Here is a 24,601-nt window from a genome sequence, read left to right on the forward strand (position 1 = left end):
TATGGTTATTCCTGTTCTGTTTATTTTCTGATATTATTTTTGTCACAAACACAGGAAAAGTAATTGCATTTTTCTATTTCCTACTGCATGCCCAACTGGTGTTAATCTTATTAACTTGGCAGGGGTTTGGCATGAGAAAATGAACAACCACAATTAGAACACTCAACAAAGGAAGCAAAAGGCATACAAATTATAAGCCAGTAAAGGTGCAAGGAAGTTTGGCATGGTTGGATGGTGTCTGTTTTAATGCAAGGAGTCTAGTGAACAAGTCAGCTGAATTGAGGGCTCAAATTAAAACATGGTAAAAATGTAATTGCTATCTCTGAGACATGATTGGGAGAAGAGCAAGATTAGTACCTCAGATATTCCAGGATCTAGGGTCTTCAGTTGAGACAGAGAAGGGGGTGAGAGAGGAGGGGTTGTTGCAATATTGATCAGGGAATGAATTATAGCCGTAATAGCTGAAATGAAGCCTATGGGTAGAACTTCTCAAAAACAAAAGGAGCAATCACGTTGCTGGGAATATATTATAGGCCCCCAAACAGTCAGGACAAATCGTACCTGGTTGTATTAAAATTGGCCTTAGCCTAATTTCAGACCCATTCCAGTCCTTTTCCGTAACAATATTGAATCTCATAGGGTTATCATCGCTGTCTGCCACCGATTGATAATTAAAACAACTGTGTGGCATCAATAGCTAAAATTAAGTCCAGGACCGCCCCCTGTCTTACAGGGCCTTGTAGATGAGATAACACGAACTGCAGATGCTGGAGAATCCAGGATAACAAGGTGTGGAGCTGGATGAACACAGCAGGCTCCTAAGATACTGCTTGGCCTGCTGTGTTCATCCAGCTCCACACCTTGTTATCTCAGGGCCTTGTAGATTCTGGCTTAAAAGCTTTCCTGGATGCATTTTAAGAATTCAGCTCCCACAAAACCTTTCACATTCCGATCAGGCAAGTTGAAATCACCTACCTTAAGTACCCTGTTACTTTTAGACTTCTGAAACTGGCATGATCAAAAAAAAATGGTATTTAAGGAAAAGAGCATGGTAGAGGGGTATGGGAAGGACATTTGTCTCAGGAATCCTGTGGTCTTATGTCTTCTGTAGGAAAAGTTTTGTAAAGGATTATATGCAAGAGGATTTATAATCATCTAGCAAGCAAAAATATTATTGGAGATAGTCAACATGGATTCGTCAAGGGCAGGTCGTGTCTCACAAACCTCATTGAGTTTTTTGAGAAGATGACCAAGTATGTGGATGAGGGTAGGGCAGTTGATGTGGTGTACGTGGACTTCACTAAAGCCTTTGATAAGGTTCCACATGGTAGGCTATTGGAGAAAATGCGGACGCATGGGATTGAGGGAGATTTAGCAGTTTGGATTAGAAACTGGCTTTCTGTAAGAAGGCAACGAGTGGTGGTTGCTGGAAAATATTCAGCCTGGATTCCGGTTACTAGCGGTCTGCCTCAAGGATCTGTTTTGGGACCATTGCTGTTTGTCATTTTTATAAATGACATGGACATAGACATTGGTGGATGGGTTAGTAAGTTTGCAGATGACACTAAAGTCGGTGGAGTGGTGGACAGTGTGGAAGAATGTTGCGGGGAGACTTGGATAAACTGCAGAATTGGGCTGAAAGGTGGCAAATGGAGTTCAATGAGGATAAATGTGAGGTGATTCACTTTGGGAAGAATAATAGGAAGGCAGAGTACTGGGTCAATGGAAAGATTCTTGGTAGTGTGGATGTGCAGAGGGATCTTGGTGTCCATCTACATAGATCCCTGAAAGTTGCCACCCAGGTTGATCGTGCTGTTAAGGCTTACGGTGTGTTAGGTTTTATTGGTAGAAGGATTGGGTTCCGGAGCCATGATGTCATGCTGCAACTGTACAAAACGCTAGTGCGGCCTCACTTGGAATATTGCATGCAGTTCTGGTCGCCCCATTGTAGGAAGGATGTGGAAGCATTGGAAAAGGTGCAGAGGAGATTTACCAGGATGTTGCCTGGTCTGGAGCGAAGGTCTTATGAGGAAAGGCTGAGGGACTTGGGTCTGTTCTCATTGGAGAGAAGGAGGCTAAGGGCATTTAATAGAGACACACAAGATGATCAGAGGATTAGATAGGGTGGGCAGTGAGAGTCCTTTTCCGAGGATGATGACGTTGGCTTGTACAAGGGAACATAGCTACAAATTGAGGGGTGATTGATTTAAGACAGCTGTCAGTGGCAGGTTCTTTACTCAAAGAGTGGTAATGGCGTGGAATGCCCTGCCTGCCAATGTAGTTAACTCAGCCACATTAGGGGCATTTAAACAGTCCTTGGATAAGCATATGGATAATGATGGGATAGTGTAGGGGGATGGGCTTAGGTTAGTTCACAGGTCGGTGCAACATTGAGGGCTGAAGGGCCTGTTCTGCGCTGTGTTGTTCTATTTTCTATGTCTTTGAAGGCGTGCTGTCAATAGTAGACAAAGGAAAAAGATTAGAGCCAGAAAGACTGAGGGTTAGTGGGTACAGTTTATTGGTATGCTGTGTGAACAATAAATTATGAAATATGAGTGTACTGGAAATTATTTGACTTTTGCTCACCTTATAATCCACATGACTTCATCACAAACTATTGATGGTTAATGTTGTCCGGGTGTGAAACTTCTGTTTTATTCATCTATGTATATCTATAAAGGACCCCATTCGTACCTCATCCTTGAACGTGTATTTGAATAAAACATTAATATCATTTCCCCAATTACATCTTTTTAAAACTGAAACCTTCAGGATACTATTAATAGAAATGGAAAAGGATTGATTAATCCATAATTGGAGAAAGTAAGAGTTGCAGTTACCAGAGTCTGATACAGTGCAGTGTGGAGCTGGGGAACACAGCAGGCCAGAGAGCATCAGAGGAGCAGGAAAGTTGACGTTGCGGGCCGGGACCCTTCTTCAGAAATGGGGGAGGGGGAAGGGAACACAGAAATAAATATAAGAGAGGTGGGGCTGGGGAAGGTAGGTGGGATGGTTATAGGTGAGGGGGCAGAGAGGTGGGAGTGAAGATGGACAGGTTGCATCAGGTCAAGGAGGCGGGAATAAGGGGAGGATTGGTCATGGCACGTCCTGCCTCATCCCATGAGCAACTGTCCCTTTCACCCCCACCTCCTTGACCTGATACTAGCTGTCCATCTTTACTCCCACCTATCCGCCCCTCCCACCTCACTGACCAATCTCCACCTGCACTCAACTATAACCCAGCTACCTACCTTCCCCAACCCCACCCCTCTTCTATATTTATTTCTGAGCTCCCTTCGCCCTCCCCCATTTATGAAAAATGTTCCCGACCTGAAATGTCAACTTTCTTACTCCTCTGACTGCCTGGCCTGCTGTGTTCCCCCAGCTCCACACTATCATTAATCCTTAATTCTCCTGTTTCCTCTTTCAGGTATTGCGTCAGTCGTCCACAGTACAAGACTTCATGTGGAATTTCCTCTTTAGTTTCATGCTGGAATTATTTATTTAGTACATGTGGAACAGGAAGGTACGGCTTGTGTTTATTTTTAAATGCCAAGCCTTGGTATCAACAACATTGATTTTGAAAGAACTGTTCTGCTTGCTTTATGTATAGCATTCAGTGACTGGCACTTTACATCAGAAAATTTTGATACAACAGCACTTCTTATAATAGAATAATAATTTTTTGTGGTAAAATGAACATTAAAGGTTTTCATAATCTAACTTTATCTGGTAGATATGACAGTGAAACTTGCACTAAGTCATTGGTACCAACGGAAGCTGTATCCTGTAATAATTAGACTTTACAGTTCAGCAAATAGCAACTCTGAACTAAAATTTCTGAAAAATAAATGTTGCAGATGTTGAAAATCTGATTTCATAAATGGAATACTGGGAACGCTCATTTAGATCAGATGGTACCTGTGGAGGGAAAGTATTGTTAATAGTTAGGAATAATAGCATTTGATCAGAACATGATGAATGGTAGAGATGAAAACTGACAAACCTATTTATATTGTGTGTTTATATTGAAGAATGTCTTGAGCTGTTTAGCGATGGCCATGTCAAATATGACATGGAGTTAAACAAGATACTGTCATGGCAGAGATAATGGGAACTGCAGATGCTGGAGAATCCAAGATAACAAAGTGTGGAGCTGGATGAACACAGGCCAAGCAGCATCTCAGGAGCACAAAAGCTGACATTTTGGGCCTAGACCCTTCTTCAGAGAGGGGGATGGGGAGAGGGAACTGGAATAAATAGAGAGAGACGGGGAGGCAGACCGAAGGTGGAGAGAAAAGAAGATAGGTAGAGAGGAGAGTATAGGTGAGGAGGTAGGGAGGGAAGACGGACAGGTCAAGGAGGCGGGATGAGGTGGTAGGTAGGAAATGGAGGTGCGGCTTGAGGTGGGAGGAAGGGATGGCTGAGAGGAAGAACAGGTTAGGGAAGCAGAGACAGGCTGGGCTGGTTTTGGGATGCAGTCGGGGGAGGGGACGAACTGGGCTGGTTTTGGGATGCAGTGGGGGAGGGGGAGATTTTGAAGCTTGTGAAGTCCACATTGATAACATTGGGCTGCAGGGTTCCCAAGCGGAATATGAGTTGCTGTTCCTGCAACCTTCGGGTGGCATCATTGTGGCACTGCAGGAGGCCCATGATGGACACGTCTTCTGAGGAATGGGAGGGGGAGTTGAAATGTTTCATGACTGGGAGGTGCAGTTGTTTGTTGCGAACCAAGCGGAGGTGTTCTGCAAAGCGGTCACCAAGCCTCTGCTTGGTTTCCCCAATGTAGAGGGAACCACATCAGGTGCAATTGATACAATATACCACATTGGCAGATGTGCAGGTGAACATCTGCTTGATATGGAAGGTCATCTTGGGGCCTGGGATAGGGGTGAGGGAGGAGGTGTGGGCGCAAGTGTAGCACTTCCTGCGGTTGCAGGGGAAGGTGCCAGGTGTGGTGGAGTTGGAGGGGAGCGTGGAGCGGACAAGGGAGCCGCGGAGAGAGTGGTCTCTCTGGAAGGCAGACAAGGGTGGGGATGGAAAAATGTCTTGGGTGGTGGGGTCGGATTGTAGATGGCGGAAGTGTCGGAGGATGATACATTGTATCCGGAGGTTGGTGGGGTGGTATGTGTGAACGTGGGGGATCCTCTGGGGGCGGTTGTGGCGGGGGCAGGGTGTGAGGGATGTGTTGTGGGAGATGCGGTCAAGGGCGTTCTCGACCACTGCGGTGGGGGGGAAAGTTGCGGTCCTTGAAGAACGTGGACATCTGGGATGTGCGGGAGTGGAATGCCTCATCCTGGAGCAGATGCGGAGTAATTGGAAATAGGGGATGGAATTTTTGCAGGAGGGAGGGAGGTTTCAGCTAGAAACAGATGTCCATTTCAAGCCCACTGACTCCCACCGCCCATCTCCAAAACATCCCTCACCTTCCTGGACCTCTGTCTCCATCTCAGGTAACCAGCTAGAAACTGATGTCCATTTCAAGCCCACTGACTCCCACAGCTACCTAGAATACTCCTCCTCCCACCCGCCCTCCTACAAAAATTCCATCCCCTATTCCCAATTCCTCCACCTCCGCCGCATCTGCTCCCAGGATGAGGCATTCCAATCCCGCACATCCCAGATGTCCACGTTCTTCAAGGACTGCAACTTGCCCCCCGCAGTGGGCAAGAACACCCTTGACCGCATCTCCCGCAACACATCCCTCACACTCCGCCCCCGCCACAACTGCCCCCAGAGGATCCCCCTTGTTCTCACATACCACCCCACCAACCTCCGGATACAACGTATCATCCTTCGACACTGTGCCGTCTACAATCCGACCCCACCACCCAAGCCATTTTTCCATCCCCACCCTTGTCTGCCTTCCGGAGAGACCACTCTCTCAACGACTCCCTTGTCCGCTCCACGCTCCCCTCCAACCCCACCACACCTGGCACCTTCCCCTGCAACCGCAGGAAGTGCTACACTTGCCCCCACACCTCCTCCCTCACCCCTATCCCAGGCCCCAAGATGACCTTCCATATCAAGCAGATGTTCACCTGCACATCTGCCAACGTGGTATATTGTATCCATTGCACCTGATGTGGCTCCCACTACATTGGGAAACCAAGCGGAGGCTTGGTGACCGCTTTGCAGAACACCTCCGCTCGGTTAGCAACAAACAACTGCACCTCCCAGTCGCGAAACATTTCAACTCCCCCTCCCATTCCTCAGACGACAAGTCCATCATGGGCCTCCTGCAGTGCCACAGTGATGCCACCCGAAGGTTGCAGGAACAGCAACTCATATTCCGCTTGGGAACCCTGCAGCCCAATGGTATCAATGTGGACTTCACAAGCTTCAAAATCTCCCCTTCCCCCACTGCATCCCAAAACCAGCCCAGTTCTTCCCCTTCTCCCCCCCCCCCACTGCATCACAAAACCAACCCAGCCTGTCTCTGCTTCCCTAACCTGTTCTTCCTCTCACCCATCCCTTCCTCCCACCTCAAGCCGCACCTCCATTTCCTACCAACCACTTCATCCCACCTCCTTGACCTGTCCGTCTTCCCTGGACTGACCTGTTCCCTCCCTACCTCCTTACCTATACTCTTCTACCTATCTTCTTTTCTCTCCATCTTCGATCCGCCTCCCCTCCTTTCCCTATTTATTCCAGTTCCCTCTCCCCATCCCCCTCTCTGAAGAAGTGTCTAGGCCCGAAACGTCAGCTTTTGTGCTCCTGAGATGCTGCTTGGCCTGCTGTGTTCATCCAGCTCCACACTTTGTTATCTACTATTGTGGCAGATGCTTAATCAAATATAGGTTTCAAAGAACATCTAAAATGGAAAGCGGCCTATTTAAGGATGAACTTCAGAGGTAGTGGCCAGAATGGAGGAACACTGAGATCTTAATTGTTTGTCTAATTGGATGAAGTGAGAGATAGGGGATGCCAAGGAGGGTTCAAAACAAGAATGTGGATTTTAAAATCGAGTCATTCTTGGGCTGGGAGTCAGTCTAGGTGAACAAACATGCTGCACTGGATCACAAGACTTGTTCAGAGTTAAGGTTCAGGCAACAACGTTTTGAATGTGCACGTTCATACAGAATAGAAATGGAGGCACCGACCAGGAGAGCATTAGAATGATCAATGCTAGGGATAACACAGACATGATTGCATCTTTCCTGTAGCAGCAGCTGACTCAAAGTGCGATGGCGTGGGTGATATTATGGAGGCATCGCTGTAGTCTTGGTGATTGAGCAGAAATGTGGTTTGAAGCACATCTTTGTCAAGTGCAGGACCAAAGCTTTGAACAGTCTGACTCAGCCTGAAAGCCAGGGGTGTGAACAATGGCTAGGGAATAAAATTTTGTTGTGGAATCTAAAGGCAACAGCTTCCAATTGTTCCACAATTAGGAGAAATTTACGTTTGATTTTGGATGTTGAATGTGTACTGTGACATGTAATGTGTCGAGAGACATTTAGAGTAGCCAAAAGAAGCAATGGTGCAATATAGCTGAATGTCATCAGCTTAAAGGGAGGAGCAATCCAGGAAAAGGGGCTGGAAGAAAAAATAGGCTGGAATCAAGTAGAAGATGGGAGGAGTTTACACAGTGTAAGAAAAATAGCGAGAAATTGGAGAAATAAAAAGTGTGTGAATAGTTACAGCTGAGGAAGCAAGGAAATTATGGTGAAACAGCCAATGTCCTATGATACAGGAGAATGGCTGAAGAAAAAGTACAAGTGACATTTTAAATACATTTTAATATTTCATTATGTCAAATTATGATTTTATAGTTGAAAGTAAAGTAAAAATTGACCAGATAAATGTACATTAGGTTAACAGGATTTCTATGAATGATCACCGTACCAGAATAGCAGAAGCCAATAGCCAATAGAAATTAAGTCTACTTTGCATAGATTAAAAAACATTATGTTCTAACAAGATTGGCAATTGTGATCTTTTGGGCAAGCTGTTGCTGTTTGTGATAACATAAAGTTGTAGTGTGACATTTTCCACAGTCTTCCACCAATTACTCAGGAGGAAGCATTGCATATCTTGGGTTTCCACCAACCCTATGAAGACATCAGATTTGGGCCCTTTACAGGAAATGCAACATTAATGAGGTAAGTATTTTGAAGTGAATCAGAACTTTATTGCATTAGAATTGTAACAAAATAAATTGCAATTCACTTGATGACACAAGCATTTTTGTCATTATAACTTAATTACTGGCTGTACTCCCTGCTGTCAGCCATACTACTGTTCCTTTCTTTGACATTTTCTGGTGGCAAAATAATGTTTATTAAAAGGTAAGCCAGCTATCATACTCTTATAATATTTTGGAAGCACATTCACAAAGTGTTATTTTTAGTTTATAATTTTAAGAGAAAGCCAAGGTTGCAGATATCTACAGTACTCGTTATAAATTATTCCAAAATATTTCCTCCATATTCTTTCCATCTTGATGGATATTTGTTCATTATTCACATACATCAACTAGAAAGGATGGTCATCACCTTTTTTTCAAAATTAGGAAATTTGAGACATTTGTTCTTAACTTAAATCTAAAAGCTCAAGTGAACAGTGCATTGGTACTTGGACCATTATATAGTGATCCATAAATTGTTATCCTTTCCATTTCCTATTTCTTGATGTGTAATAATTTTAAGTGTTGTAACATTTTTTATAACAGGTATAAACTATACAAATGTCACTTTTTTTCAGGATGCAGATAGACTGTTGGTGGAATTTGTCTCTCAAGCTTGTCAAATTGAAGCTTAGCTAAAATTGTCTGACATTGGTTCTCTGGTTTCTTGAGAATAGCATGACACTGTAGTGTAATTAAAGAGATGGGATTCATGAAATTCAAAGGCAAAGTTATGATTAAAGTAGTTTTATTTGCATCCTAACACCCATAAATTTAAACTATAAATGTATATACTTTTGTGCGTAAAATAGACAAAGTATATAGTTTGGTTTTAGAATGATAATCGTGTTTGTGATTTATTTTTGTTTTACTTCCCAATTATCTTGCATGTTCCCAAGGCATCAGGTACTACCCATTTAGGTATTATTCCAACATTAAACTTCTCAGAAATTTAAATAACCAAAGGGGCAAGGTAGTTTGGCCCAATGTGTGCAAATTGATACTTCCACCAGAGTTGCTGAACAGTGATTTAAAAACTGGATCTTTGTATTTGAGAGAAAAGGGTCACTGGTGATGGGAGAAAGTCATTATGTTCAGTTGAACTGCACCTAACATTATGGGTCACATTCCTCTTATGCTATACTATTGGATGATTCTTTCTCGACTGAAATCACTTCACAGCATAGCCTATGAGAAGGTCACCAATCTAAACCAATGACACCTGGTGAGAATTCCCTATCTAGTGTGATTATATAGTGCAGTATTTTTGTTTAAATTTCGACTTTTCATTGAGAATTTTTAAGCTTTTTAGCCTAAACTGACATCAGCTAACTTTCCCTTAACCTGATTTAATTGGTATGACTTTTATAATTGGTTTTGTATCAGTTCCTTGGCGTGTTTTCAAAATTAACATAGAATTCAGTTAGTCATATAATGATTATTTCCCAGAGAACTGTTTCCTATCTGATTACTAATTGTGTATGGAGGTACAGTCAATGTAGTAGTAGCTGCTTGTCGCCTAAGAGCTGTGGATGGCTGTGGCATTTGTGGGTAGAAGCAAACTCCCACCAATCCTCTTATTTTTGACTGGTTCAGAGAGTCTCCTGGTTTATACTGATAGAGAATTAACTACAATTTAGTTTTAACAAGAATTTTTTTGTCTTTAACAAGATGTAGTTTATTGCATGGTAGCAACTAGCTACAAGTCACATTAGTCAGCATTACTAGTACTAACCATGAGGAGGCCTGTTTCTGTTTTCAGTTTATGCTTCCTGGGACCCTAACATGTTCTACCTCAGCCCTACACAAGCCAATATTATATGTGCAAACTGGTAGAGCTCAAAGTAGTATCTGACATAACCCTTTGGGAAGATTACCTTATCCAACAGTGGTGGCTCAGGAGTCCTATAATGACATGGCAGTTTCTATCCCATTTCTTGTAAAGGAAGATTGAGGGGGTGAAAGAAAAGGCTGGATTGAGGACATGAGTTCAAGAGGCTTTGCTGTGTAATATGTTCACAGGTGACATCACTGAATTGGGCCATTTGTGATTGAATGTTCAAGTTCCCTTTTAGTCATAAGAAATTTGTGAACGTTAAATCTCTGCCAACATCTTCGAAATACCAGAACTCATTCATTTTTGATAGTGAGCTTACTGTTCTTCTGTTGATGTTTGCTTTTGGTACATAAATAACAACTGAATAAAGTTATTTTAAGAGGTTTCTGAGCTATGATAAGTGTAAATGCAAATATATTTAAACATTCCAAGGAATTTCCTTGTTTAATGAAAGCTTTGGCAGAATAGTTGTAATTTGAGAAAAAGTGCACAAGACTGTTGTAATAAAAGTTTCGATTTGCTGTGATGGAATCTGGAATCTGTCCTGTAGCAAACGTGCAGGATGAAAAAGACCATTGCAATCCAACTGGCCAATTCCAGATAAATGTTACCATTAGTCTTGAAATCCTTTGGATCAAAACCAAACTATTTCATTTAAATTTGAATGAATATTAAAATATTTCTTTTCTGCTGCTTTTCACAGATGGTTTAGACAGCTGAATGAGCATTTTCATGTGAGAGGCTGTTCAAATGTTCTGTACAAACCACATGGAAAAAATAGAACAGCTGGAGAAACTGGTACTTAGAATGAATAATACATTAATCTGTTAACAATTGCATGGACCTGTCTACATTTTAAACTGTCAAATATGCATATGTGATGCAACATCTATGAATCAGCTTATATCCAAAGCGCGCACATCTATTTTTCATCACAAGGGATATTGTCTTCACAAAACAAATATTTTGTGCCTTTAACACCATGTATGTCTAAGGCTTTTTTTCTTTATTCATTCACGGGATGAGGGCATCGCTGGCTAGGCAGCATTTGTTGCTCATCCCTAATTATCCGGAGGGCAGTTCAGAGTCAACCACATTTGTGGGTCTGGAGTAACATGGAGACCAGACCAGGGTAAGGATGGTAGTTTCTCTCCCTCAAGGACATTAGTGAACCAGATGTCTTTTTCTGACAATTGTCAATGGGTTCATGGTCATCATTAGATTCTTAATTCTAAGTTTTTTTTTATTGAATTCAAATTCCACCATCACCTATGGCGGGATTCTAACCTGGTTCTCTGAATTAATAATCCAGTGGTAATACCACTAGACCATCATCTCCCTATAGTATGAGCATGATATTGGTTGAAATACAGAGAACTAAGAAAAAAGGAAACCACGAAGACACCTGTTACAATGTAAACTTGGTGTTGAGACCAGAATGATGTCTAGTGTCCAGTGAGGTGTTGTTCCTCAATCTTTCCTGGAATACACAGGATAGCATATCCTCAGCAGTGAATACATTAAATAGAAAGGAGTAAATGACAGTTTCACATGGAAGGAATATTTGGAGCTTTGAACAGTATGAAGGGAGGAGGAAAAAGGTAAGTGTGTATCTCTTGTGCTTGCTTAGAAAGGTACTGTTGGAAGTGGAGAGTTGTTGAATGATTGAGGAGTGGACCGGAGTGTTGTAGAGAGAATGGTGAAATACTGAAAGAGGGAAGAGAATGTGTTTGGTGATGGCATCACACTGGAAATGGGGAAGAAGAGAATGATCCGTGGAAACCAGAGGCTAATGACAAATGAAATCCTGTCATGGTTCTGGGAGTATGGGAAGCCATTAGAGAAGGGTGTGAAATACAGTTTGGATGTTGAGAACCCTGTCCGTCATATTATGGGTCATTAGATGCAATAGCAGAAGTAGACCCTTCAGCCCATTCAATGAGATCATAGCCGATTTGATAACTTAATCCACTTTCCTGGTTTTTCTCTTGACTCACGTACCAGAACTCTGGTCTGTCTCAATCTTGAGTATACTTAGGTCCCACCCTTAACAGTCCTCTGTGAAAAAGAATTCTAGAATTGTTACTAAGAAAATTATATTCTTAGATAATGATGGACCGTATAAAGGTTAGAGAAAAGTAGAAATTAGCAGCAGATTGGTTTTTAACAAAATCCAGTCAAGCAAAGAGCAGAAAATTGCATTGTAACTGTAATCAGTGTAGCAGAAAAGAGCAGAGGACTCAAACAGGACTGGAATAAATAATGTTCCAGGTATCCCAAAAAAAGGCAGACACCAATGGATTCCAGCAGGAAAAACCTTTTCTTTGAAAAGGAGGTTGGTGAAGGTAAAAAGGTGGAGGAAATTAATGGTGGATAACAAATGAAGAAGCAGAGTCTTCGGACTTGTAATGGTGGACAATAAGATGGAGAAAGATTACATATTCATGATGAAAAGGAGACAACTGGGGCCAAGAAACTGAAAATTGTTAGAAGCAACTTCACTGAAAGTATCATTGATATATATTAAACAAGACAAAATGAGGTGAACCTAGTTCAGCAAAGCAGGAAGAAACTGAAAGGATGTAGAGGCAGATTGGCCCAAAACTTATCAAAGAGCTTGGAGACTATGGAGAGAGAGCATCAGTGATGGTCTTGGAAATGATGGTTTGATGTCCATTGGTGGGTTCAGGAAGAGGTAGAAGGAAGGGTGTTCCCATCCAACTACTGTTAGATAAAGCTCAGTATACTGAACAACAACAGTGGTCAAGGTTTGATGACAATATTAGAATTTGGCTTAAGGGAACGAGGTTAAAGTGAGTGAGGGGAGCAGATAAATTGAGATAGCTGATATCACAGCAGTAGTTTTCACACAAAATTGGAGGAAGAATTCAGAAGATGCTGATCTGAATAACTAAACACATACAATGAAAGAAGAGTTCAACACTGCCAAGCTCAATTGAGGTATGGATACTAGGGGATGAAGCTAATGTTTTTGTTGAGGACAGATTGTCCGGAGTGAGTGAGCAATATATAATGCTGTACATAGAAAGAGATGAAATTGAAGTGAGGGATAGGATCAAATAAAGGGAAGTAAAGATCTTCGGATCCAAAGTACTCACGAGCTGTTGAAGTTTGCAGTCTTTTAAATGGGGAAAAGTTCTTTGTTGAAGTGCCAGATGAGGAAAGATGAAAGGAAAGTCTGAGCCATGACAACCTCGAGACAGAGTTGGTGCTGCTGAAGAGAAGGTTCAGGGTTGTGAAATAGAGTGGTATACAGCAAGGAAAGCAGTTCAAGCAATACAGAATTTCTTCGAGTTTTCTATTAGCATAGGTGGATTCAAAACATGGGAGGTGGAATTTTATTTAGAATCCATGTGGAATAAATTGGAGACAGCGACAGTGGTTGTGAAGGTAAGTTGAAGGAGATTCCTATAAAAGGAACAGAAGAAGGGAAATAAAAAGCATGCAAGTTAACAAGTTTAGAGACACTGAAATCCTACGGACAGATCAATTTTTTTTTTTCAAACCCCCTTTAGTTGATCAGAACCTGCATCCCTTGCCTTATCTGAGTTTTTGTGATGTAGTTAACTTCAAACATCAAATCTTTCTTTCTTCAGGACTTGAACACAAGGGCTTTGGAAAAGAGATGCCAGTTTATAGAATGAGAATAGTGGGCTATTTGGGCCATCCTTGGTACAGAAATAAAGGAAATAGCATTTTTTCTTCATGCTGTATAAATTTGTGTCCCTTTTTAAGTCTAATCTGGCATCCTGGTCCTGATGAGTGAGTGCAAGACGAAAATATTCAACTTCATCATCTTCTTTAACCACTGTTTCAGTTCTGTACTATCAAGCAGTTGCATATTGCTGTTTCCACAGTCTGCCAGACTGCTAAGTATTTTCAGCATCTTGTTTTTTTATTTTGCATTTTCAGCATTCGCAGTATTTTGCTGTCGTAAAACTTACTTATACAAACAAGTAAATTGAAAACAGAACAGGCAATGCTAGTTATTCAGATTTGAACTGCCAGTCAGTAACTGCAAATTGTAGATAATTTAGTACTATCATCTCCAGATACCTAGAGGCTGTTTTAGCACTGCCTACTTTTTCCTTCTCCTCTACTTCCCTCGGTATCGAGTTCTGCTGGGTAGAATTCCATACGCACTGTTGTGTCTTCCCTAACTACGACTAATGACAATGTTAGGAATATCGCAGGCAAAACTCTATTGTTCTGTGCAAACATGAAGATGATTGCAGTCCCAATAATAATTTGTTGCTGGGTCAGGAGTGGGAACTCAAAGATTTTTGTTTATTTTTGTCTCTGTTTCCCCAAACCAGCATACTTGGCAAAACTAGTGGTTCTTCTACTACTCCAGCTAATCTGACAACCATCATTTTGTCTTGATACTTTGGTCATGACAAATTGTTGGAACATAATGGTAACAGCTTAATTTACTGCGTGATGAATAAAGGATCTTGTAAAATAGTTGGAGTCTTACTTATGATTGTATTCCAGCTGAAGGGGCTTTAATGAAGCTAACTGAAGGACTGAAGGATGAATCAATGGCTTTCATCTACCATTGCCAAAATCATTATTTCTGTCCTATTGGATTTGAGGCTACCCCCGTAAAGGCATCCAAAGCATTTCGGTGAGTAAGTATAATTGTACCGCTTCCCTTGGTAGCTTGATGATACTGTTGCTTAAATGTGGATTTAAATGATAGAAAGTTTGAATTCTGTTTCATTTTAATTGTGAGAAATGGAACATTACAGCATTTTCCAAAATAAAGTTAAATATTAGCTTGCTTTTTCCAATGTAAACAATTAATTACAAGTTCAAAAAGTACAGATAAAAAACAGATGGGTTTTAAATATTAGGGAACCAATGGGTACATATTATGAAATGTAAGGTTTTTAATTACTGTACGAATCAAAAGGAAAGTGGACAAATGTAAATTATTTTGAGATTGTTATTACTCTATTACTAATAGCGTAGATATGTGAAAGATTGTAAGCAATTATTTTACCTCCAAATTATGGATTCTACTTTGACAGCAATTTGTGGAGAATTCTATGTTCTAATCATTCTTGTTTTAAACTGTTTCCACACACTTTGTTTTTTCAGATATCTGCAACTAATTGAAATAAACCATCACTATTTAGCTTAACAAATTATTTATAACAGTAAATGAACCTATGATGCACCATTTTCATATTTTGTTACTAAATTAGATGACAGTATACTTGTATATCTAATTGCAAAGTGAGGAGAAGAATTTTCAATTTCCAATTACGTATTGCAGGCATTTTGTTTTCCCTTTTGCTTACAGAGGGAAGCTCCCCCTTGATGAAATGGAGTTTTGGATTTTAATAGGGGAACCTAGTAAGAAACATCCAGCCATTCACTGCAAGAAGTAAGTTTAACATAATAAGCAACATTTCAAGGTCTTCTGATGACACAGTTGAGTGAAACTGAGTAGCTACACCAGAGATATCCATAATTAGTCACTGGTCCACACTGAACTAGCTATCTAAGGTCTTTATCTAATAATTGTATGCATAAACTACCATCAAAGGGTGACTGGATTGGTCAAAACTGAGGATAACTTTAGTAAAAGAGCCACCTGATATTTTGTCTGATCTCCAAAACAGAATGATCACATGTATAACAGGGCTCCTGTAGAAGCACTCCCACAAAGAAAAGCTAACACAGAATATTGATAAGAAAGTGAGGGGCCATTGGAGACAACCAAGCATTTTAAAGGCAAATAAGTACACATTGACATTAAGCATTCCTCAATACTGGTAGACGTTTCAATGAAGAAATCATTTTAAATTTAACTAAATCTAATTTCAACTATACATACTATATACTTGAAAGCAAAATTATTATTCAGACAATTTTGCACTTTTTCTTAAACTAGTGGCACCCTGAGACAATGTGCTGAGACTCGAGATGCTTTCCCATTATAACATAATGAGCAAGAGCTAGGGTGTGTCATTTGGTTTTACCAGTCCCCTCCTTCATGCAGTAAAAGGAAAGTCTCTACTTCAACTTCACCTCTATGCACCATTCATACCAAGCTTAAATTTTCTTAGTGCAGGTACCTAAGAATCTGACCGAGTTTTCAATCGCTGAGCAGCCACTATATTTCTGGGGTGGTGAATTCCAAATGTTCACTACTCTTTGCAGAAATTTCTCCTTTGCCTCAAATGGCAGACACCAAAATCTGAAACAGTAATCTCATGTTCGAGAGTCCAAGCATAACCTTTCCTCAGCATTCATCCAATTTCGTTGTTTATTGTTGAACTCCCAGGAAAAACCTCAGTTTTCATGCTTTTGGGTATGCAGTGAATGAAATAACGTTTGACTCCTGTTCCACATAGTTCATGTTTCATCTTCTACCTGGGTCCACTTTTGTACTTAGGACCACAGAGGGAGATTCTTTTCTAGAAATGATGTTTCTGGAATTGATTTCATAGAACCTTGAGGCTATTTTGCCCCCACCTGATGATTGTCAGAGGCTAGAACCAAATATCTTTCTCACCACGAATTATTAAATTCCTCCCTTCATGAATGGTGCAGTCATTAGATCTATACTAATTTGCACCTGTGATTTGTACTTGGGAAACAATAGATAATTGGCAGGTAATTTTCAAGCATACATTTTTAGAAAAAGGGAGAGAGATTGCTTAGAAATCCAAGAAAATCACATCATTTCAATATTCTGGTAAACCTGTCTTTTGCAGTACTGCTGGAGAAGATAGAGAATTCACCCACCCCCGCCCCATCTCAGTTGCACTTAGTATTTACCTGTGTATCTCTACATATCAGAAGGAACAAGAACACCTTGGAGGGAAATGTGTAAATGTAAAACCTCCTCTCGGTTCCTGTGCACCATTTAGGATAATACCCTTTATTTTATATTATTTTCCCATGTTCTTTGTACCAAAGCGCACCACCTCACAATTCTCTGCATTGAATTTTATCTGCAACCTGTCTGCCCGCTCACCAAGTTGTCAGTGCTTTTGACGTTCTACACTTCACAATTGCAAACTTGCAACTTGTTTCCTTTACACCAAGATCTAGCCCAAGGATCCCAAAACTGACAGCTGAGGAACATTACAGCCTGAAAAATACCCATCAACCATTATTCTATTTCCTATATAAATCTGAGATATTATCAAAAATAAATCTTGCTGGAATAAATAATACTGCATATATAAGCCTGTGGTAACTAGAATCAGTGAGCAAGAATTTATTGACTTAATTTAAAAACAGAATTGTTCTATCAATACTAAATTTTTTTGTGGCACTTTCAGTTATGTTGAGATAATTTGAAGTGTGATTAGTTTCATGCAAATTAGTGTTGCAATAATATCCTTTTAATACAGTGATTTATTTCTAACTGCAGGTGGGCAGACATAGTAATAGATCTCAACACTCAGAATCCTGAGTACCTTGATATTCGAAATCCTGAAAAAGGTATACAGTACAGAAAAACAAAAAAGGTAACAATGGAAGACTTTGGATTTTTTTTGGATGATTATGTAATATAGTGAATAAATGTTTGATCTCAGTTTTGCACCTGTGCTGTGAATTATAGGAGTATTAACAAGTAACAAGCAACACAACAGGATGGAGTCAGCAGGCAAGTGGTTGGCTCTGAAGGAAAACGGTGTCTCTGATCACCAGAATCATTGTTCAGAACAGCTGCTCACAAAAATGGGTCAGCCCTTGTCTTTATAAGGGTTTGACATGCTTTGTTTGAGTTAACTTTTTTTTTCTATTTTTAGTGTACCTAGAATTTGAGGGCTAACTATAACACCACACTAAGTTCAAAGTGAATTTGTTGATTATAAAATGTTCCAAGGTTGTTTTCCATTAAGATGTACCTGAATATGCGGAATCAAATTTTAGATTTAGTTGACCCAGAATTTAGGGAATCCTGAGTCCTGCAGTCAATGCCAGACTTCTGGGCAAGAACATAGACTTTGCAAAATAAAATTCACCAAATATTTGCTTGAAAGCAACCTGACCTGGTTATTTGCACAATGTAAGGCATGGGATAATTTAAGTCTGTATGTGTGACAATTATATTTGGAATTTAGTCTAATAGTCTAAACCTACCATACAAATTTAGCATTTTTTCAAGGAAACCTTTTCTATCCCCACAAACGTTGAGGTTATCTTTTTTGTCTACTGTCTATTCGTGTGCCAACTAAGTCACAGTCACTGCTGTGTGCTGCAAGGATGTGCACAAGAATGGCCCATCTGGAACAGAGATATCCAGTTCTAACTATGTGGTCAAATTCCATGCATATATGTTAATAATCACTATAATACAGAGGAAGAAATTAAGCACAGCTTGATACAAAACAATTATTTCATTAATTTGAGTAATCCTTGCCCTGTTTCGTGTTTTTTCCCCAAACACCTATGTGATATAAAACAAGTTTTGGTGGGAAAATTGGGCAAGTTTGAAACACGAAATCTGAGATTTATACTTGATTATCAGTAATGGAACAAGCACTCCACGCACCTTTTATTTCCCTCTCTCTAGCAAAAATTTTAAGTTTTCAAGAAACATCAGTATGCCCCCATTGGCACTTCCTCCTTTTCAGGACATGTTTGTGCAGCATATTGGTAACTGACAAAATTCATTTGCTGAGCATTTAGAAACTGAATACTGTAGACTTAAACTGTTGGATTAATTTGTAGGAATTTAACATTAATCACATTGTTGGGTGAAAACTATATATAATGATCATAAATATACTTGGGTCTTAGCAATGGATAATTCTAAATATTTGACTGTTGCCTTTATAAACAGAGACATTGATTGCCAAGTCCTCTCATCTAATGTTTGTTGCTTGGAATTCTAAAGATTTTACTTAACTCACTTGATTGCTCATGAATTATGGCTGTCGCAGGCTAAGCTAGCATTTATTGTCCATTCCCAACTGCTACTCCAAAGAAAAATTTAGATGCATTAAATCTTTATAAATCACTGGCTCGATGCTAAATGGGGCATCATGGCCAATTCTGAGCACCAAATTTTAGGGAAGAGGTCAAGCCTTGGAGAATCTGCAGAGGACATTTACTAGAATGGTACCAAACCTGAAAGACATCAGTTATACAGAAAGACTGATGAATCTAGGATTACTCCTAAGCAAAGAAGAGTTAAACGGGACTATGATATAAGGTCTTCAAATTGTTGAAACATTTGACAGACTAAGAAAGAAGTTGTTTTTGGTGACAGAGGTTTCAATAACCAGAGGCTGCCAATTCTAGATAATTAGTAAAAGTACCAGAAGCAACATCTCATGATTTGAAGTGCACTATCTGAAATTGAAGGGGAAGCAGATCAATCATTTTCAAAAGCACAGTGATTTAATACTTAGAGGAAAAAAAACTAGCAGAAAAGAGCAGAGGAGTGCGACTAATTGCAAAGCTGTTTTATAAAAGTTGGTACTGGTCTGCCTTCTGTTATGTATCATTTTATGATCTTTGCCTTAATAATGATTTGATGTGATCTCTAACTAGGTTGGTGGAAACTTGCATTGCATAATAATGTTCCAAAAACTGAACTGGCAAAAATTAAGCACATGGATGATGAGCATTGGAAATTTCAGGTGCGAAAGACGTTCAAAGGTATCAGACTGCAAGTCCAGTAATTCTGCCCTTGGTTTGGAACGAATTTTAAATGATCATCATGAATCAGTGAATGACAATGATGGTTTTCAGCAAACATCTGAATGGAAGCAGGTTGCAGGTCCATATGATTACAGAGATGGTGGATCTCCTGAAAGTGACACTGAAGAGGAAAGTATTGAATGATTTTAGTATATACTTGAGTGTACTTAGCATATGAATAGGTGGGACACCAAATGACTTGGGCATGTTTTTGATTCAGATTTAGGTAGATACAAATATAAAGCGTGGTCTACCAAAAATTGAGAAAAAACTGATCAGTCTTACAGTGACATATGCAGTGTTTTTCCAGTGATGGTAAAAGGTGTTTCAAAAAGTCAATTTGAAAACCTGTTTTAATTTTGAAATCAATAATTCATAGGCCAGTCTGTATGCAGTACTGTGTAAATGTAGGGATTAATTAGTATAAGTACATTGAGGTATTGTTAAAAACAAGTCCTGTTTTTATTTTCCATTTTTCAATAGCATTTTTATTAAAAGAGAATGAGTTCCAGAAACCATTAGAGATAAACAGAAGTGTCTCTCTTTTTTGGAGATGGTTTTAAAAATTAATAAACTACTCATGATTGATTCAAGTTGTGGATTGATGTCTTTGCAAACACAAATCTAATTGGTCACACAAAATATAGTGGCATGGAGACACTGTATTGAATGGTGCTCAAAGTAAAGGGATAAAATATTGTTTATGTTGGCCACTTAAATAGTAATAAGATTTTAAAAAGAAAAAGTCTGTCAAAGACTGCAGAACAAAATCCTTACACTCAACAGTACAATATCCGAGTTACCTTGTTCTGCCTCCAGCATTGAACAATGTCAAATAATTTTTATAATTATAACAAGATGACAGTAGACAAAACAACCTTCAGTACTGATCGTGGCATTACTAAAAATAAGATGTAAGCTTACATTATGCTCAAATTCAGTCGATTATAAACACCAGTTAGTGAATGTGCAACAAAAATAATAGGGCATTTGGCCCACTGTGAATATCTTCTGACTCAAGTGCAGTGTTACAGTGATTACCAAGCAAAGGTAAAGCAGAAACTTTTCAATATTGCTCAATTATGCATTGCATCAGTTGGACCTTCTTTCAACATGATAGCCTTGTATTGCTGTGCAGTAGGCAGAGGTTTCCTGAGGAGGCTGGCTCCCTCTTTCATTAATCTACATAGTGTTTTCAGAGACCACTCTGTAACTTACCTGGGTAGAGTGTTGATGCTCTCTCTCTCATGTTTTGTGCAGGTATTTCAATGGCACCGACTGCTGCTGCAGCATATTTGCACTTAAATAAGTTAATGTCTGGTCCTGCAAGTCAAGATCTCCAAGAAGGAAAATAAACAATAGCCGACAAAAGAGAGTCCATTAAGGTTTATGCCTGAGATGAGTGAACAATATAATCCTTTTATTAGAGATATTTGCTTGGTCTTGCATTTTGGAGCCAAAATTAGGGGGAGATTGGTAGACTCAATGATTAACATCATTCGATATGTCTGAGTAATGCAAGACCGGAATAAATTGAAATGTTATTTTCAAATCAGTTATATTGAAATCTCCAGAACAGTCATTAATTTTTTTTAGAGTGCTCTGCCTGTTACAACACGGAAAACCATCAAAAACCCAAAAGTGTTGGGAGACCCAACCCCATCTCAAAACGTCAGTTCTTTTGGAAAGAAAGAAAATCATTTGAACAAAGTAACTGTCAGAATGAAGACCTATGAAGAATTAGTTATCAAATTAGGATTAGATAAAATACATTAGATCTCTGGTCCACTCTTCCTCCACTCCCAACAAGCCCCAAGGCACCTTCTCCCACAATCACTGAAGATGTAATGCTTGCCCATTTACCTCCTCCCTCTGCAGTATCCAAGAGGCTCAACATATCTTCCAGGTAAAGCAGTGCTTTACTTGGGGAAACAAAGCGTAGTCGGAGTGTCTGCTTTGTAGAACACCTACATTCTGCTTGCAAAAAAGACCTTGAGCTTCCGTAGGCCTGCCACTTCAACAGACCATCCTGTTCCCTGGTCAAAAGCTCTGCTTCAATGAAGCTCAGCATAAACTGGAAGAACAACACATGATTTTCCACTTGGGGACCCTGCAACCTTCTGAGCTCAACAAAAAATTCAATAACTTCAGGGCTGGAACTCTTCTATGTCCCAGCCACCACACTCACACACAGTTACCTTTCAGTCTGCTATTACACACAACTCATTGTTAGCCAATAACAGTCTCCATTAACTGCTGTTCCCCCTCTTAGCTAGATTGTTATCCATTCCTTTGTCTGTCCCTGTTCTTCTGTCTCTTTTTGGGCTCTATCCCCAACTATTGTTTACTCCTTACCCCCTATCTTCTGCATTTTGATCAACACTTTCCTAGCCAGTTCTTAAGCAGAGTCACCGGACCTGAAATGTTAACTCTGACTTCTTTTCACTGATGCTGCCAGACCTGTGAAATTTTCCAGCAATTTTTGTGATATCAAATACTTTAATGGAACAGCTGAACCAACCCTGTACACTACTACCAGAAACACCAAGGCAGGAAGACAAAGAAGCCTGGTACTGTGAAGGGTGAATTTATGACCAAAAAAAGAGAAATATTTATTTTCATTGGAACATTCTGCTTTAAAGGATGACTGAAACTGCAACACTGGGAGTAAGGTGAGACATAATTAGCTGCTACAATGGTAAAATTTCAACTGATATTGTGGAAATATGACATTAAATATGCCTCCTCAAATCAAATCCACAATAACATCTTCCCCCTTGTATCAATTCTTTTTTGAGTGATCTGAGCTGAGATGTTGTGCTGTGAGTGAAACAGCAACTGACGGTGGCCCTGAAAATTCTTAAAAGTGATGATGGCACCAGATTTTAAAATTCATTCACAGGATGTGGGTATTGCTGGCTTGGCCAATATTTATTGGCTATCATTACTGGATTTGAAAGTCAACCACATTGCTGTGGGTCATGCGTCATATGTAGTCCAGACCAGGTAAGGATGCAGTTTTCTTCCCTAAAAGACATTAGTTAGCCAGATGGGTTTTTTTTGACCGAGTCCCTACAGTGTGCAAACCGGCCATCCGGCCCAACAAATCCACACCGACCCCTACCCAGTATTTCCCACAGCTAACAAATCTAACCTACACTTCCCTGACCACTGAGTAATTTAGCATGGCCAACACACCTAACCTGCACATCTTTTGGACTGTGGGAGGAAACCCACACCGACACAGGGAGAACGCACAAATTCCACACAGACAGTCGCTCAAGAGTGGAATCAAATGTAGGTCCGGAGCATTGTGAGGCAGCAGTGCTAACCACTGAGCCAACATGCTGCCCAAAAGTTTTTATTAATCTAATTTCTTTTATTTTTTATTAAATTCTACCAGTTGGCCAGGTGTGGTGTGAACCTGCGTCCACAGATCATTAGCCCCTTAATTAGGAGTTCAGTGCCAGTGCCATTACCATTAGGCCACCATATTCCTCAATTAACCATGGTTTTCCTGGTCATCGTTAGAGTCTTAATTCCAGATTGTTACTGAATTCAAATTCCACCATTTGCCAATGCCAGAATTAAACCTGGATCCCCAAAACATTACTTGGGTCGCTGGATTAATAGGAAAACAATAAAGCTATCAGGTCCCCCTTGACTGGTCAGGAAGTTACATGAAGTTACTAGTTTTTGAACAGGTTTCTATTATTTAAAATTGACACCTCACTCATTTTAAAATCATAAGTCTTCCTGCACCAATTCAATTTATCATGAAATACTAATTGATGCTGTTCCATGGAACTACTGATGTTGAAATATGTTAAGAAAATGAGTGTGAAGCTAGCTTTTTCAGTAACATTATTGCTATACTGAAGAAGCCTATCTGCTGATCAAACGCTATTTACAAAGTCTGGAAAAATCATCTTTTGAGACATTCCAAATGGAAGATCAAAGTATGCCTTCATTCATTTGAAGGTTAGATCAGAGTTGAATTCAAGTTGAACAGTGGGCCATAAGAATTCTGTAAACTCAAGAAACCAATCTATTGAATACTTACTGCAAATACCATTAGCCTGAAAAATAATTTAGAAAACTGCAATAACTAAGATGATAACAATAGAATTCCATAGCATTCATATTAGTTCTTGCCAATATTCGAAGCTCAATCATGTGACACATTCAGTGTTAGGGTACGTCGTAGCTCTGCAATATCAGTTGGAGTGGTTCTGCAACAGCCACCTATAACAGATCGGTATTTTTATTAATACTGAAGAATTTATCTAACTTCACAACCTATGAATAAAGCTCAGCTGTCCAATTCTTAAAGTTTCCAGCTTAATTATATACCTATTTAGTCACTAATAGATGTGCTAGATGTTACAAATAATTATGCTTAGGATAATGTAATTGTCAAGTGCTGTACAGCATTTGAAACATACTGAAAATAACAGCTAAGGCAGTTCATATTAGAGCAACGAGTTCCTGTTTAAAACGTCCTCCTTCTACACATAAGGAAGGCAAGTTTAGGTCTTAGGTCATAGCGAAAATTTGTAGCTCAGGTTGTAGATGCAGTTGTTTGTTAGCTCACTAAGCCAATTGTTCTGTGGTGTGCAGACCACAGTTACCTTTCCAGGCAACAACATCAGTGTCACCTCTAATTGAAGCACTGGTGTTCTGATTACTGCTGGATTTATATGATCTGATGCGATGGTCTTGTCACTTCCAAGTCTGTTGTTCTAACAGCATCTGTATACAGGGTCTATTTCTAGGTGTGTATTAATGGAGTCCTGTGTTGAGAACCAGGCTTCCAGAAATTCCCTTGCATGTCTGGTGTTTACTTATTCCAGTACGGTCATTTTGTCCCAGTCAAACTGATAGCCCTCATTATCCGTGTGTATTGAAACAAGTGAATATTGGTTGTGTGTTTTTACTGCCAG

General features: G+C 39.9%; 2 protein-coding genes across 5 annotated transcripts in view; one reads left to right on the forward strand and one right to left on the reverse strand.

The window, feature by feature from the left end:
• ercc5 (excision repair cross-complementation group 5) overlaps positions 1-24,601 on the forward strand; it is a 113,062-nt gene that overhangs the window by 11,102 nt on the left and 77,359 nt on the right. Inside the window, exons 4-10 of the mRNA XM_059646914.1 lie at positions 3,431-3,526; positions 7,998-8,102; positions 10,666-10,760; positions 14,478-14,610; positions 15,292-15,375; positions 17,377-17,473; positions 19,509-19,799. Of these exons, the coding sequence (XP_059502897.1) occupies positions 3,431-3,526; positions 7,998-8,102; positions 10,666-10,760; positions 14,478-14,610; positions 15,292-15,375; positions 17,377-17,473; positions 19,509-19,799 (901 nt within the window). The remainder of the gene's footprint in view (positions 1-3,430; positions 3,527-7,997; positions 8,103-10,665; positions 10,761-14,477; positions 14,611-15,291; positions 15,376-17,376; positions 17,474-19,508; positions 19,800-24,601) is intronic.
• zgc:172121 (uncharacterized protein LOC337599 homolog) overlaps positions 7,776-24,601 on the reverse strand; it is a 38,100-nt gene continuing 21,274 nt past the window's right edge. For all 4 annotated transcript variants that reach the window (XM_048532785.2, XM_048532787.2, XM_048532784.2 and 1 more), the window contains exon 8: positions 7,776-23,903. In XM_048532785.2, coding sequence (XP_048388742.1) covers positions 23,827-23,903 — 77 coding nt within the window. In that variant the 3' untranslated portion in view covers positions 7,776-23,826. The remainder of the gene's footprint in view (positions 23,904-24,601) is intronic.

This window comes from Stegostoma tigrinum, chromosome 6 (assembly GCF_030684315.1).
Source record: "Stegostoma tigrinum isolate sSteTig4 chromosome 6, sSteTig4.hap1, whole genome shotgun sequence".
Taxonomy (NCBI): Eukaryota; Metazoa; Chordata; class Chondrichthyes; order Orectolobiformes; family Stegostomatidae; genus Stegostoma; species Stegostoma tigrinum.